This window comes from Canis lupus, chromosome 22 (assembly GCF_048164855.1).
Source record: "Canis lupus baileyi chromosome 22, mCanLup2.hap1, whole genome shotgun sequence".
Classification (NCBI taxonomy): Eukaryota; Metazoa; Chordata; class Mammalia; order Carnivora; family Canidae; genus Canis; species Canis lupus.
This window is the reverse complement of record NC_132859.1, coordinates 44,417,500-44,438,122: the sequence shown is the minus strand read 5'-3', so window position 1 is coordinate 44,438,122 and position 20,623 is coordinate 44,417,500. Positions and strand designations below refer to the sequence as shown.

The window sequence follows — 20,623 nt, the reverse complement described above, 5'->3', positions numbered from 1 at the left end:
GTGCATCTTATACTTGGAGCACTAGTCATGTTTCAAGTGCTCACAGACATATATGATTTATGGCTACTGTATTGGGTAGTATGGCTCTAGATGTGCTCCAAATGATCACAGGCTATCTGCAGCTGCTCCAAACATCACGCTCCCTCACCACTGTATCCATAGGTAGGAATGAGAGCATGGTGTTGGGCAGCCTCTCTTCACACACTTTTTGCTCATCAGAAAGAGAATACTAATCTGTTCCTCTCAATTCCCCCACCAGACTGCCACACGGTCGTATGGTCACCTGTGGTTGTAACCATGGGGCAGGTTCTGGCTCCTTTGTCCTCTAGAAGGAGGCCTACAAGGGAGAAGGTAGTTGGGGAAAGCATTAGGGCAGCAGACAGCTTCACCTGCCTCATTATAGGTAGCAAACACTCTGTGTGTGTATCAACACCTTCCCTGGCTTGCCCATGACCAAAGTGACTAAAAAGCTCCTGGGACTCTGTACCATTAACCACATGTGTAACCTCAGGATCCTTCGTGACACCAGGCTCCAAGCAGCAACAGTCTGTGACTGTTGGTGTAATGACCTATTTGAGGACTGCTTTGTAAACTCCTTGGGAGCAGGGGAGCATCCTCTGTGTTCTCTCTATGGCACATACAGCAGTGGTTGTGCTCAAGTGGAAACTCAAAACTGCACCAGTGCTTTCTCTCGGCTCAGCAGAGAAATTGCAATTTCCTCCTGACAGAAGATCAAAGCGCCCCCTGAGTTCTCTTCTCTGTCACCTTCAAAGAGCTGCCCCAGATGTGCCAAGAGTGCGCCTTGGTTGTGTAATTAGTTTTTAAAGTACTTGACTTTGGAGCTAATTAAGCCAAATGAAGGAGTGGGATTGGCATGAGCTAGTAGTGGCATTTGTGAGACTCAAGGAAACCTAGGTCCCTTGGTCTTTAAGTGTTGCTGATCTATTAGACACCATGTGCTCACCTGAAGTGCCCACATTTCTCAGGCTAGGCTTATAGAGCCACAGGAGAAAACAGCTTTAAATAAAGGAGGGGAGGGCAGCCCAGGTGGCTCAGCGGTTTAGTGCCGCCTTCAGCCCAGGGCCTGATCCTGGAGACCCGGGATCGAGTCCCACATCAGGCTTCCTGCATGGAGCCTGCTTCTCCCTCTGCCTATGTCTCTGCCTCTCTCTCTCTCTGTCTCTCATGAATAAATACATAAAATCTTATATATATATATATAAATATATATATATTTATATAAAGGAGGGGACGGGGAATGAAGGAATGAGGTTAAGCATGTGGGGTTATGGGCGGCTCCTGGTTGGCTCGGTTGGATTCTTGATCTTAGGGTTGTGAGTTCAAGCCCCACATTGGGTATAGAGATTATTTAAAAATAAAATCTTAAAAGAAAACCTCTTCCCCTTATTGATTTTGGTTTATTACATAGCACACTGTATATATAATTTTGTAGCCCACTTTTAAAAAAAATACTACAGTACAACATGAGTATTTACATTCTTAAAAATGAGCATACACATTATTTTTAATGACTGCATAATAATCTGGCTAATGAATCATAATTGTGCATTTTATATGTCTTAGAGCAGTTGCTTTTAGTTTCTTAATTTTTATAATTGAAATTATATGGGTAAAAGGTGAACAGAACCTTTTCCTATTCTGCATGAGAATTTGAACCATGGTTCAATTTCTAGCTCTGTTGCTTTTGAGACTTAAAAATGGAATGTCAACAATATTACTATGCAACATTGCTTATGTACAAATGGCCTTTACTTAGGGCATCGTATCTGGAGTGGGAAAACCATATATACTTGGGAAGTTATACTTAGGGCTTCCCTGAGTCCAGTGACATCTCATGGGCATGTGTCTTGCCTATGGAGTAGTTACAAGAGATACTCCTGTGGGGCATGAGGTTCCAAAGCCACGGTGGTTCTTTGCACCTGTACCATGTGGATTTCACGTTTGCACCTGAGCTGTAACATGGCGGGTCAGGGAGACCCTTTCCTGGACACTTGTGCAAACTGCTATAAGGACCACTATGTGGCCTTTCATTCAAGAGGAGCACTTGCAACCACTGTACCAATAGGTATGTTTCTCTAGTTTATCCTTTTGAGGGCCAAGGTGTTGTCCATGGTAGTCTTAGGAAACTGGATGGTTAGTGTCTAAGAAGATCCTTCATAGGCCTGGCATCCCATATTTAGGATTGTTTCCTTAGGGGAGCTTTGCAGAAGTAGAATGACTGAGTCAAAGGCTATGGACATTTTCAAGCCCTTTACTACCAACATATAGTCAAGGTGATTCCCAGAAGAGTGGTACCACCAACTTCACCAGCCATGAGACAAGATGGCATTGCCAGGTACCTTCACCAGAATTTTTAAAAATCTTGTAGATTTGATAACAAATTTTTGTCCTAATTTGCATTTTTAAAAAATCTTAAACTGTAGGTTTGAGAACTACTAGCTTTTCCTCTTTTGTGAATTGATACTTCCTTTCTTTTGCCCAGCACAAGCACCTAAATTGCAAGTAAATGGGATGCTAAATTTTAAAACTGCAGGCTGCAAAGAGATCGAAGAGGCACCTCTTCCTCCCCATTCTAAACTGCTCTTTTTGTCCCTCTAGGTCTACGAGGCCCTTCTCCCGCAGTACGCCAAGCTTGAGCAGAGAATCCTGGCCCAGACCCGGGGGCCTCCAGAGTGAATGCCTTGGGCCCAGGCACCCCTGTTAACCCTGCGTTCAGACTCCACTGATCCCATTTGGAGACATGCTCCTCCTGGACAGCAGGGATCCTCTTACTTGTCCTAAGGGAGTACCAGCCCACCTGACTCTGCAGTGCTCCAGCCCTGCCTGGGACCACCTGAAACCCACCTTAGCACACCTTCCTACACTTAAATGGACCCTTTTTCCCGGAACAGGAAAGCATCTGTCTTTTCCTGTCTAACCTGGGAGGCAAGAGAAAACAGTGAGACTGGGATATGTCCAGTAAAAACTGTGACTGTTGGCCTTTTAAAGGCAGAAGTAAAGCTAATATAGGACCTCAATCAGGAGAACAGGGAGACAGAGCTGTCCCCCATACCCTGACCCCAGCAACCCCTTCCCCAACTTGGTCTTTTTGGCTAGTCCTCCCCCAAAATAACCTGCAGCCACCTTCTCTTGCCCCATACTGTAACTCCTGTGGTCCATCCCTACCCCTGCAAAGCCTGACCCCCCCACCCCATCCCCCAGCTGCTTCCTCCTTCCTCATTTCAGGGCTTCCTAGGGTCTTCCTTTCTTGTCTTCTCCATGCTCACCCCTCCTTCAAGTTTTGGTCTTCTCACCCTCCAGCATCTGCCCCTTCATCCTCCCTAATCTCTCCTCCCTCCCCATGCCCACCTGCTGTAACTTCTTCCCACCCAAAAAGCTTGACCTGTTGAACAGGCTTCTTGTCTCCTCCCATCAGCTCTGCCCACAGGCTGCCTGACTCCCTGGCACACCAGACCACGTTCAGGGGCCCTCTCTCAGGTGATACAGGGGAGCACCTCCATCCCTCCATCCCTTCCTTCAGAAGAATTTCTCAAATTCTGGATTTTGTTGATTCTATTCACGTACATACTCTCTGTCTTCTGTATTTCCTGTAAATTGGTGGTTGGGACTAATACAGAGCTCCTCAACCTCAATACTATTAGCATTTGGGGCTGAATAGGTTTTGGTTGTGAGGGGGCAGCAGTGTCACTGGCCTCGATCCACCATATGCCAGTAGCACCCCTTCCCCAAGTCATGACAATTCAGGATGTCTTCAGGCATTGCCACACATCTGGTGGGGATGGGAAGACAAAATTGCCCCTGGTTCATAACCACTGACCTAGAAATTTGATCCGATGCACATGTGATTATTTCCCTTTTTATTGTCAGACAACTTCATAAGATGGTGGTGTATTCTTCTTTCAGAAGGCACCTAATGTCTGGTTTTCTTAATGGGTTGATTCCCAAGCATCCTCTAACAGCAAGTAGGTTTTTATTTTCAGTGTCAATACGATACATTTAATATATTCTATGTATTTTTATCTATTACAGTAATTATTTCTACCTTGCCTTCTTTTTGATAGTCATTCTTTCCAGCTTCTCTCCTGCTTTCCTGATATTTCATTCCTTCTTTCTTCTTTACTGATATGAGCACTCCTTGTGTACTCCTTAATTATTGCTTGGCCCCAAATCTCTGTCCCATCCCTCTTCTCTCCCATTCTGTCCCCTGATATTTCATTCCTTCTTTCTTTTTTTAAAAGATTTAATTTATTTATTCATGAGAGAGAGAGAGAGGCACAGACACAGGCAGAGGGAGAAGCAGGCTCCATTCCATGCAGGGAGCCTGACGTGGGACTCGATCCTGGGTCTCCAAGACCACACCCTGGGCTGAAGGCAGCCCTAAACCGCTGAGCCACCCAGATGCCCTTTCTTTTTTACTGATACGAACACTCTGTGTACTCCTTCTTAGTTATTGCTCAGCCCCAAATCTCTGTCCTTATCCCTCTTTCTCCCCCATTCTGTCCTCTCTTATTGGATGATTTCATCTCTTCTTGGGTTTCAACCACTATATATAAGCCAGGAACACCCAGATCTTTATTTCCATCCAGAACTCTCCTTAGAGTCTATCATAATTCTCAGAGGGGTACTTCAGACTCCACTTATCTTCCCTTGCCCTTCCCCAAACTTCCTCCTTTTGTGTTCCTATTTCAATGAACTGGTGCCCGCTGTTCGTTCATCCATTCATTGAAGAACCCAAACCCCAAATGCAGTTGTCCTCCCCCTTTCTTTGTCAGATAAGTCACCAATTGAGTTTGGTTATTCCTTTGGTAACTCCTAAAGCAGTTCCTTTCTCTGTATCCCTCCTGTTTTATCTTAGATCCTTTTATTCATTGCTCAAATTATGACAGAAGCCTACATAGAAAGTCCTGTGTGATCTGCTTCCTGCAGAATCCCCCAAATTTTACCTCTGCTGCAGGCCCCTGCCTGTTTTGGGACTTCGATTAAATCAGTCTATTTGTGGTTTCCACCCAGAGTGGAAAAATGCTGCAAACTGGATCTGAGACCTGGTTGATCAGAGAGTATAGGGGGAAGACAAAAGGAAGAAGTTTAGAAAGTGGGTGGGACCAGCATCATCACTTCTGAGAGAGATGGAGTCATCTTGAAAGGAAGTGGTGCCCCTAGCAAGCTTGGTGGTTGAAAGGAAAAAAGAAAGCTAAAGATAACAGCCTGTCAATAGCAAGTCAAAGATTCAGAAGAAGATGGATAACTTCCCCACCCCTACTACCTAGACATTACTTATTAAATAAGTTTTACAACATTGATCAACAGAAAAAAGTTCTCTTGGATCAAGAAACAGAAAGGACCAGTCAATCCATCTCCCATTTTACCTTTGCCCCCATAGAGTTGCCTGTTATCACAAGCATGTCAATATAACTAGAAAAAGGAACTCACTTTGTATACAAATATATGAAGAAAACAAAGAATAATAACTTTTCAAGCTGATGAAATAGTCCAAAATAAAGAGAACAAAACAGTAAACTGTAACAACCCTCCAACATAAACTCTAGAATTTTGAAACTGAATATGAATATGAATACCACAGTTCAGAAAATGCAAAACTCCGAATAAAAATGAAAAAACACAGGCATATGTGAAGAGAGAAATGACCAAGCTTGGGAAAGAATTTGAACAAAAAATTAAAATCATCAGATATAAAGACGAAACCACAACATACTCAAATAAAAGAGATGACTACAAGTGCAGTAAAGCATACAGAATATGGGAATGACAGGGCAGCCCAGGTGGCTCAGCGGTTTAGCGCAGCCTTCAGCCCAGGGCCTGATCCTGGAGACCCGGGAACGAGTCCCACATCAGGCTTCCTGCATGGAGCCTGCTTCTCCCTCTGCCTGTGTCTCTGCGCCTCTCTCTCTGTCTCTCATGAATAAATAAATAAAACCTGGGCAGCCCTGGTGGCACAGCGGTTTAGCGCCGCCTGCAGCCCAGGGTGTGATCCTGGAGACCCTGGATTGAGTCCCACGTCAGGCTCTCTGCATGGAGCCTGTTTCTCCCTCTGCCTGTGTCTCTGCCTCTCTCTTTCTCTCTGTGTCTCTATGAATAAATAAATAAAATCTTTAAAATAAATAAAACCTTTTAAAAAAAAGAGAATATGAGAATGACAAAAGCTAAGCAAAAAATACACAGGAAGAGCTGAAAAGGTCCAAAACAAAAATGATAGGTAAAGAAGAAGTAACAGATAAAATTGGAGCTCCCAGAAGCTACCAAAAAAGACAGTGTAATTGGTTAATACTTAAAACTGCCCCAGGAGAAATTTCTGAAAAATTAAAAAGAAGACTTGACGCTTGAAGGGCCCCTTTTGTTACATAGAAAATTGACCCAGAATGATCAACTGGACCTATCCTAGCAAACTATTAAAACTTTGAAGATGAAGTAAAAAACCCTTTAGCCCAATAGAGCTAGTCTCTTAACAAAGGAAAGGTCAGACTGGCATCAGACTTCACAAAAAGTAAGTAGGAGTGGAGCAACAACAATAACAAAAAAGGAGTGGAGCAACATTTTCAAGAAGTTAAAAAAGATGGGAACTAAGAATAAGTATTTTATATCCAGCTAAGCTGTCCTTTAAGTATCAAGGATATGTATGTTTAAATCGTGAGAGCTCAGGAAATATCGTACTCATAACCCCTTAGGATCTTACTAAAAGGTAGGCTCCAACCAACTAGGAGATGATTGGGGAACTTCAGCAAAAGGACTAATGGTGAGCACTGAGTATCTTCAGTTTCAGATCTAAGACCAAAAGGAAAGTGGAGAGGGCAGCCCGGGTGGCTCAGTGGTTTAGCGCCACCTTCAGCCCAGGCCCTGATCCTGGAGACCCAGGATCGAGTCCCTGCATGGAGCCTGCTTTTCCCTCTGGCTGTGTCTCTGCCTCTCTCTCTCTCTCTCTCTCTCTCTCATGAATAAAGTCTTTTTAAAAATTTTTAAAAAAATGAAAGTGGAGATGGGGTGGAAGAATAGAATCAAGTGGTATATGCTTTGATAAGGTAAAGGTAAATGAAAAAGAGGACAGTACAAAGTCTTGCAAAGGCAGTATGTACAAGGCAAAGAGTATCATTTAAAGTTGACAAACCAAGTAGTTGGGGCTTAAAGAAAAGAGAGACTAAAAGAATTATATATAGGTAATAGTACAAAGATAATCAATGGACAAAAGGTAGAAATTTCCCTCAGTGCCCAAAGAAACGGTAGTAAAGGCAATAAGTTGCATAGTGAAAAACATGCAGTGAATGTAACATACACAGTAAAGAAGCAGAGTGAAATTAATAAATTAAAGGTTCAACTCATCTATTTTTAAAAGATTTCAAAAATGAGCAAAGTGGGGGAAAAAACAAGCAAACTAGGAAACAGACTCTCTTTTTGGAAAGTAGGCTCCACGTCCAGTGTGGAGTCCAATGTAAGGCTTGAACTCACCACCTTGAGATCAAGACCTGATCTGGGAATAAGAGTTACTTAACTGACTGAGCCACCCAGGTGCCCTTGGAAACACTCTTAACTATAGAGAATAAACTGGAGGTTACTAGAGGGGAGGTGGAAGGAGGATGGGTGAAAAAAGGTGGTAGGGATTCAGGAGTGTGCTTGTGATGAGCACAGGGTGTTGTTTGGCAGTGTTGAATCACTATATTGTACACCTGAAACTAATATTACACTGTATGTTCACTAACTGGAATTTAAGAACTTTTTTAAAAAGTTCAGGGCAGGGATCCCTGGGTGGCGCAGCGGTTTGGTGCCTGTCTTTGGCCCAGGGGGCGATCCTGGAGACCCGGGATCAAATCCCCACGTCGGGCTCCCGGTGCATGGAGCCTGCTTCTCCCTCTGCCTGTGTCTCTGTCTCTCTCTCTCTCTCTGACTATCATAAATAAATAAAAATTAAAAAAAAAAAAAGTTCAGGGCAACCCCCGTGGCTCAGCGGTTTAGCGCTGCCTTTGTTCCGGGGCCTGATCCTGGAGACCTGGGATCGAGTTCCATGTCGGGATCCCTGCATGAAGCCTGCTTCTCCCTCTGCCTGTGTCTCTGCCTCTCTCTGTGTGTCTCTCATGAATAAATAAATACAATCTTTTTTAAAAAATCCTTTAAAAAGTAAAGTTCAAATTGACTCACAAACCAGCATTTTATGTTATTTACAAGAGACACATCTAAAACAATTGATCCATTAAGGCTAAAAATTAGATGGGCAAAAATATACCAGGCAAGTACAAATCATAAAAAGCAAGATTACAATATTGATATCTGATAAAGGTAGAATTCAGGAGAAAGACAAAGAAGGACACTAATGCTAAAGTCACAATGAAGGTATACTAGTTATAAATGTTAGAACCTCTTTCATTTGCCAACTTTAAATGATTTTGTTTGATTTCAGCAATAGATTCCAGCAGAATATATATCTTCTGAATATATATTGAATTTTGCGTCTTATAATAAGGAATAATACTACATAATAGAGGATGTACCTATTCACAGAAATTGGCCATTTATTATATCACAAAGAACATCTATAATTTCTATAAACTAGAGATAATACAATCTTCTTAAATCCCAATGCAATAAAATGAGAAATTAATAAAATACATATACATATTTTTAAGTCTTATCTGGAGAAAGACTTTCTATGAATTACTCTTGGGGTGGGCACCTGGGTGGCTCAGTGGTTGAACGTCTGCCTTCAGCTCAGGTCGTGATCCCAGGGTCCTGGGATCCAACATCAGGCCCCCCACAGGGAGCCTGCTTCTCCCTCTGCCTATGTCTGCCTCTCTCTCTGTGTCTCTGTCATGAACAAATAAAATCTTAAAAAAAAAAAAAAAAAAAAGAATTACTCTTGGGACAAAGGGGAAATATAAACCAAAATTTCAAAGCTTTTAAGAAAAGATTGATAATGAAATCTGTGAGATATAATTAAAGCACTGATAGGTGAAACACAGCTTTAAAATATTATAACAAATCAGCTATACTCAAAAATTTAAAATATTGTAACTGATGAATAAAACTTGAATAAAAACAACTCAAAAGCAAAAAGAAAAAAACCCAAAATGAACAAAAGAAGGGGATGTAAGAAGTAATGATAAAATCACACATTAGAGATACAGGGAAAAAATGAGTGGAGAGTATTTTGATTATTTGAAAAACAACTCTTGATTTTGGCTCAGGTCATGATCTTAGATCGGAGATTGAGCCCTGTGTTGGACTCCAAGCTCAGGGTGGATTCTGCCTATACCTCTCCCTCTGTTCCTCATGCCATCCACCTGCTTACGCACGCTCTCTGTCAAATAAGTAACATATTTTTAAAAAGCAAAGCAAAATAGACAAGCCACTAGCTAACTTAAGTAAAGGGGGAGGAAGAAATATAAAAAATGAAAATAATATTGAAAATTAACATTAAAATAATGATTTTTAATTTTAAGGACTATTTTGTACAACTCTGCAAATAATTTGGAAACCTAAATGAAATGGTAATGACCAGAAAACATAATGTACTAAAATGACTCCAGTAGAAAGTTTAAGCAGACTAATTTTCATAAAGGAAATAGATTATCAAAGAGCCATACTATAAAAAGCTCTAGGTTGGTCGGCTTCATGGGAGGGTTCTATCAAACCTTCATAATTGAGCCCTTTGCTACATAATGCATTCCAGAACTTTGGGAAAGAAGAAACACGTCCAGATTTTTGTGAAGCAAATATAACATTGATTCCCAATTAGGTTGCAAAACTAGCCCCAGTTCTTCACTTACTCTTATATCCACATACTTGGCCATGGAGTTTTGTTGTGCCCTCCCTCTGGGTTTTTCACAAACAAGATGCAAGCACGGGCTTTGAAAGTCCTTATGCAATTGAGGTTTCTCTCATTTTGCTCTCTTCCTTTATTATGAAATTTTGGGGCCTAATCTTACCTGACCAAAGCCATCCTTGGTCAGTCAAGGTAACTGTCCTAAACATGTGAATGGGTACAGGTGAGACCAGAAGCACTGCCCAGCCAAGTTCAACCTAAATCACCAGCCTACAGATTTGTGAGCTAAATATGTGTTTATTATTTTAGGGTTTTGATATTTATTTATTTTTTTTTAAATTTTTATTTATTTATGATAGTCACAGAGAGAGAGAGAGAGAGAGAGGCAGAGACATAGGCAGAGGGAGAAGCAGGCTCCATGCACCAGGAGCCCGATGTGGGATTCGATCCCAGGTCTCCAGGATCGCGCCCTGGGCCAAAGGCAGGCGCCAAACCGCTGCGCCACCCAGGGATCCCGGGTGTTGATATTTAAAGAGATTTATTTATAGTAATAGATAAGTGATACAGAAATTGGTGCCAAATCAAAAAACTAATATATGTGACATTGGAGCTGGGCTGTGGGTGGAGCTTGGAAAAATGTTAAGAAAATTATTTTAGGAGACTGAAAAATGGAAAAACTGAGCACCTGCAGTAACCTGGAAGGGCAGAATATGTACCTCCTGAACATTTGGGCTTGAGAAAAGACATTTCTAGGCAAAACATTGAAAATGTCAGCTGCCTATTACTCAGGAACTGGCCAGATTTGAGGTAGAATTTGTGGGGGGGATATAAAGGTGTTAGAATAATAACTTTTTCATCTCCATCCCTTTAAGCCAATGAAAGACCTCAGGCTTAAAATACAGCTTTAAGTAAAAACAAAATCACGGACTGAAGACACTTTGGAGGGGCGCCTGGGTGGCTCAGTGGTTGGGCGTCTGCCTTTGGCTCAGGTTGTGATCCCAGGGTCTCTGGGATCCCACATCAGGCCCTCCACAAGGAGCCTGCTTCTCCCTCTGCCTCTCTCTCTGTGTGTCTCTCATGAATAAATAAATACAATCTTGAAAGAAAAAGAAAAAGAAAGAAAGAAAGAAAGAAAGAAAGAAAGAAAGAAAGAAAGAAAGAAAGAAAGAAGGAAAGAAAGAAAGAAAGAAAGAAGAAAGAAAGAAAAGAACCTCTCACAAGGCTATAATCAAGATGTTGGCCAGAGCTGGGGTCTCATCTGATGCTTGACTAGAGAAGGATTCACTTCCAAAGTCATGTGGATCCAGCTCCATGTGAATTACTGGATTGAGGGTCTCAATTATTTGATGGTTATTGGCCAGAAGCTCCCCTCACTTCCCTGCATGTGGGTCTCCCCATGGGGCAGCTTACTTCATCAAAGGCTGCAAGGGAGTCATTAGAGTCTGCTAGGAAGATAGCAGTTATAATCATATGCAACATAGGTACAGAAGTGACATACAATCACCTTGACCATTTTCTATTAGAGGTGAGTTACAGGTCCTGCTCATACTCAGGAGGTGGGAGTTACACAAAGGTGCGAATACCAGGAAGCAGGGATCATTGCAGGCCATCCCAGAGTTTATCTGCCACAGATAAACATGGCATCCAGTTCATTGTTCTCCAATGGCTCTTGGCTTTACCATCTACATCTTTCACTTTGCATTGCCCTCCTTGAACACTTCTGAGGAGGGCATTGGAAAATGTGCCTTCTGAATGACTTCGTTGGCCTGCTTCCTGTCCAAAGAAATTTGTGGGCTCAGAGTCTTTTTACATTTAGGCTCTTTTAATCTAGGTTGATGTCCCTTTTGTTAGCATAGCTCCCTAAAAAGTTCTATGGATCTTCTTTTTTTTTTTTAAGATTTTATTTATTTATGAGAGAGAGAGAGAGAGAGAGAGAGAGAGAGAGAGGCAGAGACACAGAGAAGAAGCGGGCTCCATGCAGGAAGCCTGATGTGGGACTCGATCCTGGGATTCCAGGATCACACCCTGGGCCAAAGGCAGGCACCAAACTGCTGAGCCACCCAGGTATCCCCTCTATGGATCTTCTGTGTCTGATTTGAATCGATTCTACACCAAAAGCCATACCCAATCATTTTGAGATCTTGCTTGCTCTCTGGGCTTAATCACTGATACTTTAGGTATTAAGCTACAATGGGACAAGAATCTTATGTGTCCTGGAAGTCATTTTAATCAACTGGAAGAGCCTATTAGAATAGGCCTTGATTCGTTCAGAGGTCTTTTAAAAAAAATTCTAAAGATTTCATTTATTTATTCATAAGAGACACACACAGAGAGGCAGAGACACAGGCAGAAGGAGAAGGCAGGTTCCCTGCTAGGAGCCTGATGTGGGACTCAATACCAGAGCCCCTGGGATCATGACCTAAGCCAAAGGCAGACACTCCACAACTGAGCCACCCAGGTGCCCCTTATGAGAGATTCTGAAGCAGAGGACTTGAGGAGCCAGGTAAACCATACCCAGATTCTTGACCCTACAGAAACTGAGATGATACATGGGTGTTATTCTAACCCACTAAGTTTGTGGTGATAGTGGTAGTTATTTATTGTTATGTGGCAATATATTATTCATATCCTGAAGAAACTGGACCTTAATCACAAACCATTTCCCATCTCTAGAGCAGGGAGACCTGTGCATACATTCCCAGTGGGATTTTAGAACTGCTATAAGCAAGTGATTGCTATACGCTTTCATTCTTACACTTTCCAAATGATGGTGCTTTTGCAATGATCTTGTCCTTGTTTTCACCCATTTGTGTTGGCTACATTAGAGACAAATAATTTGATTTTTTGATTCATGTACCTTTGGATCAAGAGTAGGCACAAACGAGGCGCCTGAGTGGCTCAGTCAGTTGAACATCCAACTGTCATCTCAACTCAGGTTTTGATCTCAGGGTCATGAGTTAAGGCATTAAATACATTCACAGTGTTGTGCCACCATTACCACTATCTAGAAGGTTTTTTTTTTTTTTTTAAGATTTTATTTATTTATTCATGAGAGATACAGAGAGAGGCGCAGAGACTTAGGCAGAGAGAGAAGCAGGCTTCATGCAGGGAGCCCAATGTGGGACTTGATCCCGGGACTCTGGGGTCACGCCCTGGGCCAAAGGCAGGTGCCAAACTACGGAGCCACCCAGGAATCCCCAGCACCTTTTTATATGCTTATTGGCCATTCAAATATACTTAATGTTTTCTGATGCTGATGTAAGGATTTTTCATTTTTCAAATGTTTATTGCCAGCTTATAGAAATGCTCTGTGGTATCATTACTAGCATATATAAGTGGATTTTTGTTTGATCTTGCATCTTCTCACCTTACTAAATTCACTTATTAGTTCTTATTAGCTCTGATAGCATTTTGCACTAGAAGAATATGTAGGATTTTCTATATATATCATGTCATTTGTGGAAAAAAGAATGTCTTTCCTTCTTCTTTTCCAATATTTACTTCTTTTTCTTGCCTTATTGCAATGGCTAGAACATCCAGTATAATGTTGAATAGAGGTGGGAAGAGCAATCACCCTTGCCTTATTCCTGATCTTAAGAGATAGTTTTCTTTCTTCTTTTTTTTTTTTATTAAATGATAAACTGCATGTTAGATGTAGAATGTGGGATGTGTGTGTGTGTGTGTGTGTGTGTGTGTGTGTGTTCATCCTCTTTGGGGTTTATTAAACTTTTTGGATGTGTGGGATTCTAGTTTTCATCAAAATGAAAAAAGTTTAGCCATTGTTTCTTCAAATATTTTTGCTCTATTCCCTGGTATTTTAGTTAGGCATGTTAGACAATTTGATATTGTTCCACAGGTCATAGAATTTCTGTTTATTTTTTCCAGCTTTTTTTCCCCCCATCCTTAATTTGGCTATATCTTCAAATTCATAGATCTTATTTTTCTATAGTGTCTAATCTGCTGTCAATTTCATCCAGTTAATCTTTTTTAAAAAAGATACATTTCTTTTACTCTAGAAGTCCATTTTTGAAATATCTTTATTCTCCCTTCATTATATTCATATTTCCCTTAACTTTTTCAGTATATTTATAATAGCTTTTAAAAAATCTTTGATAATTCCATCATCTCTGTCTTTTCTCTGTTTCTACTGACTGATTTTTCCCCTGCTAATAGGTCACATTTTCCTGTTTGTTTTTTTTTCTCCTGTTTAGTAAACTTTTATAATATGTTGGGCATTGTTAATCCTTTATTACAGAGAGTCAGAATTTGTTGAATTCCTTTAAAAAGTGTTGAACTTTTGTCTCCTAAATACTTAAGTTACTAATGTATCATTTCAAGTTTTGGTATTGTGGGCTTACAGGGGGAGCCTTTATTCTTGGCTAGTTTACTTCCACTACTAGGCAGTGACTCTTTATGTCTCCAGTCTGAGTGTCCTGGTAAATAATGAGGACTTTCACTCTGGATGGTTAGAACTATAAAAACTTCCCTTTCCTGTGTGAGTTCTTGGAGCTTTTCAGCTTATAGCTCTTCTGTCTTTCTTTCTCTCACCCCCCTGGAGTTTCATTGTATGTATGTACAACTCAGAATTCAGGAAAAGACCCAGGGAGATTCCTCTGCAGCTGTCCAGCTTTCTTTATGTAATTCCCTACTCTCTGGTATTCTGCCAGAGTAAAATTTGCTCTTAAATTCGCTGTATCCTTCTCCCTCTGCAGCCTCACTCTCTATTCTCAACTCAGCAAGGTTGCCAGGCTCTGCTTAGGATACACTTCCTGCATTGTAGACTGGAATTTGTCTCCAGTCAGAAAGCAGGGGCAATCATCACGCTCCCTTCATTTTGTTTTCTCTTCTCTGAGGGACTACAGCTGTGTAATGTCCAAAAATAGTCGCCTCCTATATCTTGTCCATTTTTCTTGTTATGGTAGAAAGGCGAATACCATTCCAGTTACTGCATGGTGGCTGGAAGAAAAATTTTACACAGCTCAATTGTGATTCCACTTCCAGCAATTTCTCCTCTGTAGGAATCTGATTTACAGCGGAGGCCTGGCTAATCAGTTTTGAAAGTTCCCAGGGACAAACTGTTCCACCTCTTTCTCTTCTTACTATAGTCTCCTTGCATTGACTTGTGGTTGGATTGGGGAAGCCCCTCCCAGTTTCACCTACAATTATTATTGAGCCATGCTTTCCAGTGAATATCTCCTAGCTATTTGGGGATTCGATTGTTCTCAGGAACCTTATCACCCTGCTGTGTTCTTCAGCTTCCCCTTGCACAGATGCTAGTCCATGTAGATTTTATTGGTGTTGGTAGTTTGTAGTTCATCTCCATTTGCTTGCTTTTGGTGTTTAGGGGGAAATCTTGTCACCTAGTTTTCTTGTAAATGTATATGGATTTTCTGTTTTTTTTTTTCTTTTGTTTTCATGTAGTTGCTCTGTGGAGATTCAAAAACTATGCAGCCACCAAACTAGCCACCACTTTTCTGGCATCTGGTAGAAGTTTTAAGAGCCTGAATATAACTTACCTTCCCTATTTTTCTGCAATAGTAGAAGCATGTATCAAAATGTAGCCTTCATTAGCTTGTGTCTCTGAGTTATTACAATGAGTATAGCTCCCTCAGTAACTCACAATGGACAGGTAGCTGACTGAATTGAAAAATAAATATGGTTGTTTTAAGACATTGAGATTTGGGGATTTCCCATTATCACAGCATAATCTAATCTATTTTGAGAGCTCTTTCTATCCAACCTAATTAATTTAGTTGATTTCAAGGTGGGCTACCATAAGGAGAGAGAGAGAGAGAGAGAGAGAGAGAGAGAGAGAGAGAAAAGAAGAAGAAGAAGAAGAAGAAGAAGAAGAAGAAGAAGAAGGAGAAGAAGAAGTAGTTGTCGTTGTCGTAGTAGTAGTAGTAGTAGTAGTAGTAGTAGTAGTAGTAGTAGTAGTATGAGGACAGGAGGAAAAGAAATAAAATAGTTTGAGGGCAGCCCGAGTGGCTCAGTGGTTTAGTGCCGCCTTCAGCCCAGGGCGTGATCCTGGGAACCCGGGATCGAGTCCTACGTCGGGCTCCCCTGCATGGAGCCTGCTTCTCCCTCTGCCTGTGTCTCTGCCTCTCTCTCTCTCTCTGTGTCTCTCATGAATAAATATGTAAAATCTTAAAACAGTTTGAGAATCTTCTAAGAAATAACTTTTAATATTGATGACACACAGAATAGGTCAGAAATAAATAGCTTGCTAAGTTTTGGGGGAATAGTATTGCCAAAGAAAGCATCACTTAGCCCTGTTGTAATGGGTGAATAGTACCCTCTGAAATCATTTAATGTGGTACTACTGTAACTAAATTACAGAAAAATATATTCTGATATATATTACCCTATATCTTTCATAATTACCCACTATAGCATATCTCTAACCAGTGATTCTCAGAAGCTAAGAGAGGCTGGAGCCACTTAATTTTTTTTTTTTTTTAATGAAGAGTTCTCTGAGTAAAATTACAAAAGTTGTGGTTATTTTAAAAGTTTATCTTGACAAATAAATGCATTTAACCCTTGAAATAAAATGTCAATGATTCAGATACCAGGTCATATTTTAATGCTATAATTTTCCATCTTCTTCCATTAGCTTGATACTGAAGGATGCCATGCTCAATTGTTTCTTCCCAATTCCTTGTTTTCTGACTTTGATCATTGAGCAGGGGCGGGGACAGTAGGGGGAAAGTGGTCCTAAACACAGAATCCCTGAAGGGCAGAACTCCGTCATACATTCTGTAGTAGACATTTGTTGGTTTTTTGCCTTTCAGCTTCCAGTTACCTCATGTCTGCTATCAAATGCGATTTTTAGTGTTCTTGTAGTTCGAAAGAATAGAAAACCCAATTAACCTTGATTTTCAGACATCCACATCATCTTTCCCTATCAGCCTGGCATTGGTTCATGAATAAAATGTTAGTAGAGATACAGGTTAATCTTATGAACTCAACAACATGGATTTCAGCTCCCCAGGAGAGTCGGAGGAGAGTATTCCAGCAGTGGCAGTGGGGATTGCAGGTGCTCTGAGGTAGAAACAACCTTAATGTGTTTGAGGAGCAGAAAGCACACCAGTGTGTCTGGCTGACAATGGTGAGTTGGAGAGGAAGAAGGGTGGATTATGTTAAGCTTTGTTAGGCGTTATAACAGGAAGCCATGGGAGGATTTTAAGGAAGGGAATAACGTGATACGAGTTTCATGTTTAAAAGATCATTTCAGGTGCTGTATAGAAGATGTATTATATAGCCAAGCAAGAATGGAAGCAGATGACTAGTTACAATCCCTTCCAGTTCACTGCTATTGCAGTGGTCTGGATGTGAGAGGTTGGGTGGCAACCGTGTATAAAAAGTGGCTTGAGGGTTGATTTTTTTTTTTTTAAGATTTTATTTATTTTTTCCTGAGAGACACAGAGAGAAGCAGAGACATAGATAGAAGCAGAAGCAGGCTCCCTGCAGGGAACCCGATGTGGGACTCAATCCCGGGACTCCAGGATCACGCCCTGAGCCAAAGGCAGGCGCTCAACCACTGAGCCACCCAGGAGTCCCGGTTGGTATGTTTTTGAAGCCAACTTGCTGATGGACTGAATATGGGGGAAATCAAGAGTGGCTCATAGTTCTGACTTGAGCAACTGGTTATTTGGTTATGCCATTGATTCTGACAGGAACAACTAGGAGAAGTAGATTTGTGGTAAGAATGGGGAATTCTACTTTGGCTAGGTCAGGTTGGAGATGCCTGATAGGCTGCCAAATAGAGATGTCAAGTAGGCAGTTAGATATACAAATTTGGAGACCCCAGAGACATTCAAGGTGGAAGACACAGATGTCTTGGCAACTTGTACCCGCCCCCCCCCCCGGAACCCTTATTGTAGTATCTAACCTGTGTGGAGTAGAAGAGAGGAACCAGCCAATCTAATTGTTGGTGCAATGGATTATAGGTGATACCTTACAGGAGGGAAAAGGCAGCAATTTATCTTTCCTAGAAAAGACACTTAATTCTGAATTTGGATTAACCTCCCCTGCCATCATGTGTCTGTGGATATTGCCTCCTGTAGGATTACCAAATGCCTTATACATAGCCAGGCTACCCCATATGACACTGCTTCTTACTTAGCACAATGTAGTATTCAATCCTGTGTTAAAAGGCCTTTACAGGGATTGTGGCAAGGAGGTGCTGTCATTTTCCACAGGATTTTCCAGAACTGGAAGATTTAGAGACTCAAATCTTCCTGGGTAGTGACTCCAAAGTGTGGTCCTGGATGCTCCTAATGCTTTGGAAACTGGGGGCGTTGGGCCCTCATTTCGACTTCAATCAAGGCAATTTCGCTCTGTATGCATAATATTTTGTTTGAATAAGGTTTCTGCTTTCTGGAAAATGCAAAGCACAGGAATCTAACCTCTTCACCTGTGTAAGGAAAGTGAGGCTCAGAAAGGCGAAATAACTCCGACTTCCAGGCACCACCTCCTTCCAGACAGCTTTTGCCCTGCTCCTGCCCTGCTCCAAGAAAGGCTGTGGCGAGTCAGGAGCACAATTGCCGGAGGATAATTTCTGTATGGAAGGATCCTGCCCCTCCTACCTGAGCTCTAACGGGCTTTCCCTCTTTAGCTCGGAGCCCCATCGTGACCTTCCCAAGCTCTGGTTGTGGGATCTCAGGTGAAGAAAAGGGGCACCCAAGGAGGAATGTGGCAAGTGAAGAGGGCAGCAGGACCATTTGCTAGACAAGATCTTCAACTCGAGGGACGGGAGGCAGTTGAGACCAGTTTTGAAGGTGCCGACTGATGCGGGGTGCAGTGTTGGGGAAGGCAGCGGCCACTGGTCTTTTTCCACCTGCTGTTGCTCTGCGGGGAGAGGCTCGGCGGGCACCCGCTCTCCCAGGGATGGGTCCAGCTCCAGGATCCCAGCCGTGCCCGTACGTGTGTGTTAGGGTCGCAGAGTGGGGGGGCTACTCGTCATTTCAGAGAGAAGATAGCCTGTCCTGCCGATTCGTTCGGCACGAAAGGCACGACTCCCCCGCGGTTCCCGGGGACCCGGGTTTCGGAGGCGGGGAGCGCGGGCGGCGGCGGCGGGAGCGCGGGCGAGCCCGGGGCCGTCCACCTGCTCCGGCGTCGCAGCGCAGCGCAGCGCGCGTCCGGGACGGTGGGTTCCAGCGCGGAGCGAGGGCCCAGGTGCGGCGGCCGCGCGGTCCCGGGGCCACCGCCCCCCTCGGCCAGCGCGCCCGGCCGCGCAGCAGGCGGCCCCAGCAGCCTACCCCGGGCGGGGGGGCGCGGAGGGCGCGGAGGGCGCGGGCGGGGGCGGAGCCTCCTTGTTGTTGTTTCTCGGCGGCGCCGCCCCTGAGGGGGGCGCGGGCCACGCGGCCGGAGGGCCCGCCCCCTCCCCTCCCCCTCCCCTCCCCCTCCCCGCCCGCCCCGCTCGCCCGCCCGCCTCTTTGTATCCAACATCCGGGTTTCCCCGCTGGCTCGGCTCCGCGGCCGCGGCTCAGGAGCCATTTTGGACTCGGTTCAGCTCCCCTCCCCCCACCCCTCCCCCCGTTCATGGCCCCTCCGGACTCGGCCCCTGCGCCCGGGGCCCGGGCCCAGCCCCGCCGCGCTATGCCCGAGTCGGGCGCCCCCCGGCCCGCGCCCCGCCGCCGCCCCCCGGCCCCCGCGTCGCCCCGGAGCCCGGGCCGCAGCCTGCGCCGCCCGCAGCGGCCGTGAGCCCGGCGCCGCCGCCCGGCCTTGGAGCCTGCACGCCGCCCGGGGACCCAGGCGCGGGAAGCGCGCGGGGAGCGAGGCCGAAGGAAGAAGCGGGAAGGAGAGCGCAGCCGCCGCCGGGCCCTGCGCGCCCCGGGACCGCCGCGCGGCCCTGCCCACGGGCTCCGGGTGTCCGCGGGGCGGCGCCGCGGAACATGACGGCGCCCTGGGCGGCCCTCGCCCTCCTCTGGGGATCGCTGTGCGCGGGTAAGGACGGGCGCGGCGCGGGGGGCGCGGGAGGCGCCGCGGTGTTTACCAACAAAGGGCGGGCCCGTGGCCTCCTCGCCGCGCCACCTGCACCCGGCTGGCGCCTCCCGGGGCGGGGACTGCGGGCGTCCTCGCGGGGGACGATCTCGTTGGTGCGGCCCCAGGGCCGGGGCCGGGGCCGGGGCCGGGGCGTCAGCCAGCTCGGGGGTCGGGCAGCCCGGGCGCGTGGAGCCCAGGGCCAGCGAGAGGGACGCCGCGGCGTGGGGCAGGCGGCGGGCGTGGTGGGCAGGTCTGCGCCGGGGGTGGCGGGATCGCAGCGCCGAGCGGGCCGGGGCAGGGCTGCGCGACCCCCGGAGCCCCTGGGCGCGGCCGGAGGAGTCCCCCGCGCCGCATCCCTCCGGCGTCTGCGTCGTGCTTCCTGCGGGGCGGGCCGCCGGCGCCAGCTCCCGCCGACGCCCGCCTCCCCCGCGGCGGCCCCGGGACCCGAGGTGCGGTCACCCCGCGGGGCCGCTTTGTTCGGGGCTCCTGGGACGGGAGGTGGGGTGCGAAGAAAAATTGACCGGTCCCCGTTTGTGCCTCCGGGAAGCACGTGGCAGGGCTGGGTGGTCGGCGGGGCCAGCGTTCGGCTCGCGTGCCGGTGGCGGCCGCTGTGTGGGTGCGGGTGTACACGGGGTCCCGCGGGGAAGAGCTTTCCCCCAGAGCCGAAGCAGTGACTTTCCTCTTCTAGCGGCGTTGGGGCGCGCCCAGCCCCGGCTGCGTGCGGGGATGGGGTCCGCCCTCGGGTTCGGGCGGCTCCGGGCGGCCCCGGGAAACGCGGGGAGCCGCGCGCTGAAGCTCCCGGGAGAAGCCTGGGGAGGTCGGGGCGGCCGGTGCGCGGAATCCGGGGCGCCG

General features: G+C 45.3%; 2 protein-coding genes across 7 annotated transcripts in view; both read left to right on the top strand.

The window, feature by feature from the left end:
* XYLB (xylulokinase) overlaps window positions 1–8,650 on the top strand; it is a 53,251-nt gene extending 44,601 nt beyond the window's left edge. For 3 of the 4 annotated variants that reach the window (XM_072793316.1, XM_072793317.1, XM_072793318.1), the window contains one exon: window positions 2,620–4,068. In XM_072793316.1, the coding sequence (XP_072649417.1) occupies window positions 2,620–2,697 (78 nt within the window). In that variant the 3' untranslated portion in view covers window positions 2,698–4,068. Of the gene's footprint in view, window positions 1–2,619 lie in introns of all 4 variants that reach the window. The other variant, XR_012015156.1, reaches the window with a different exon arrangement.
* A 10,932-nt stretch (window positions 8,651–19,582) lies between these two features.
* Window positions 19,583–20,623, top strand: part of ACVR2B (activin A receptor type 2B) — a 31,538-nt gene continuing 30,497 nt past the window's right edge. For all 3 annotated transcript variants that reach the window (XM_072793312.1, XM_072793311.1, XM_072793313.1), the window contains exon 1: window positions 19,583–19,732. In XM_072793312.1, the coding sequence (XP_072649413.1) occupies window positions 19,681–19,732 (52 nt within the window). In that variant the 5' untranslated portion in view covers window positions 19,583–19,680. The remainder of the gene's footprint in view (window positions 19,733–20,623) is intronic.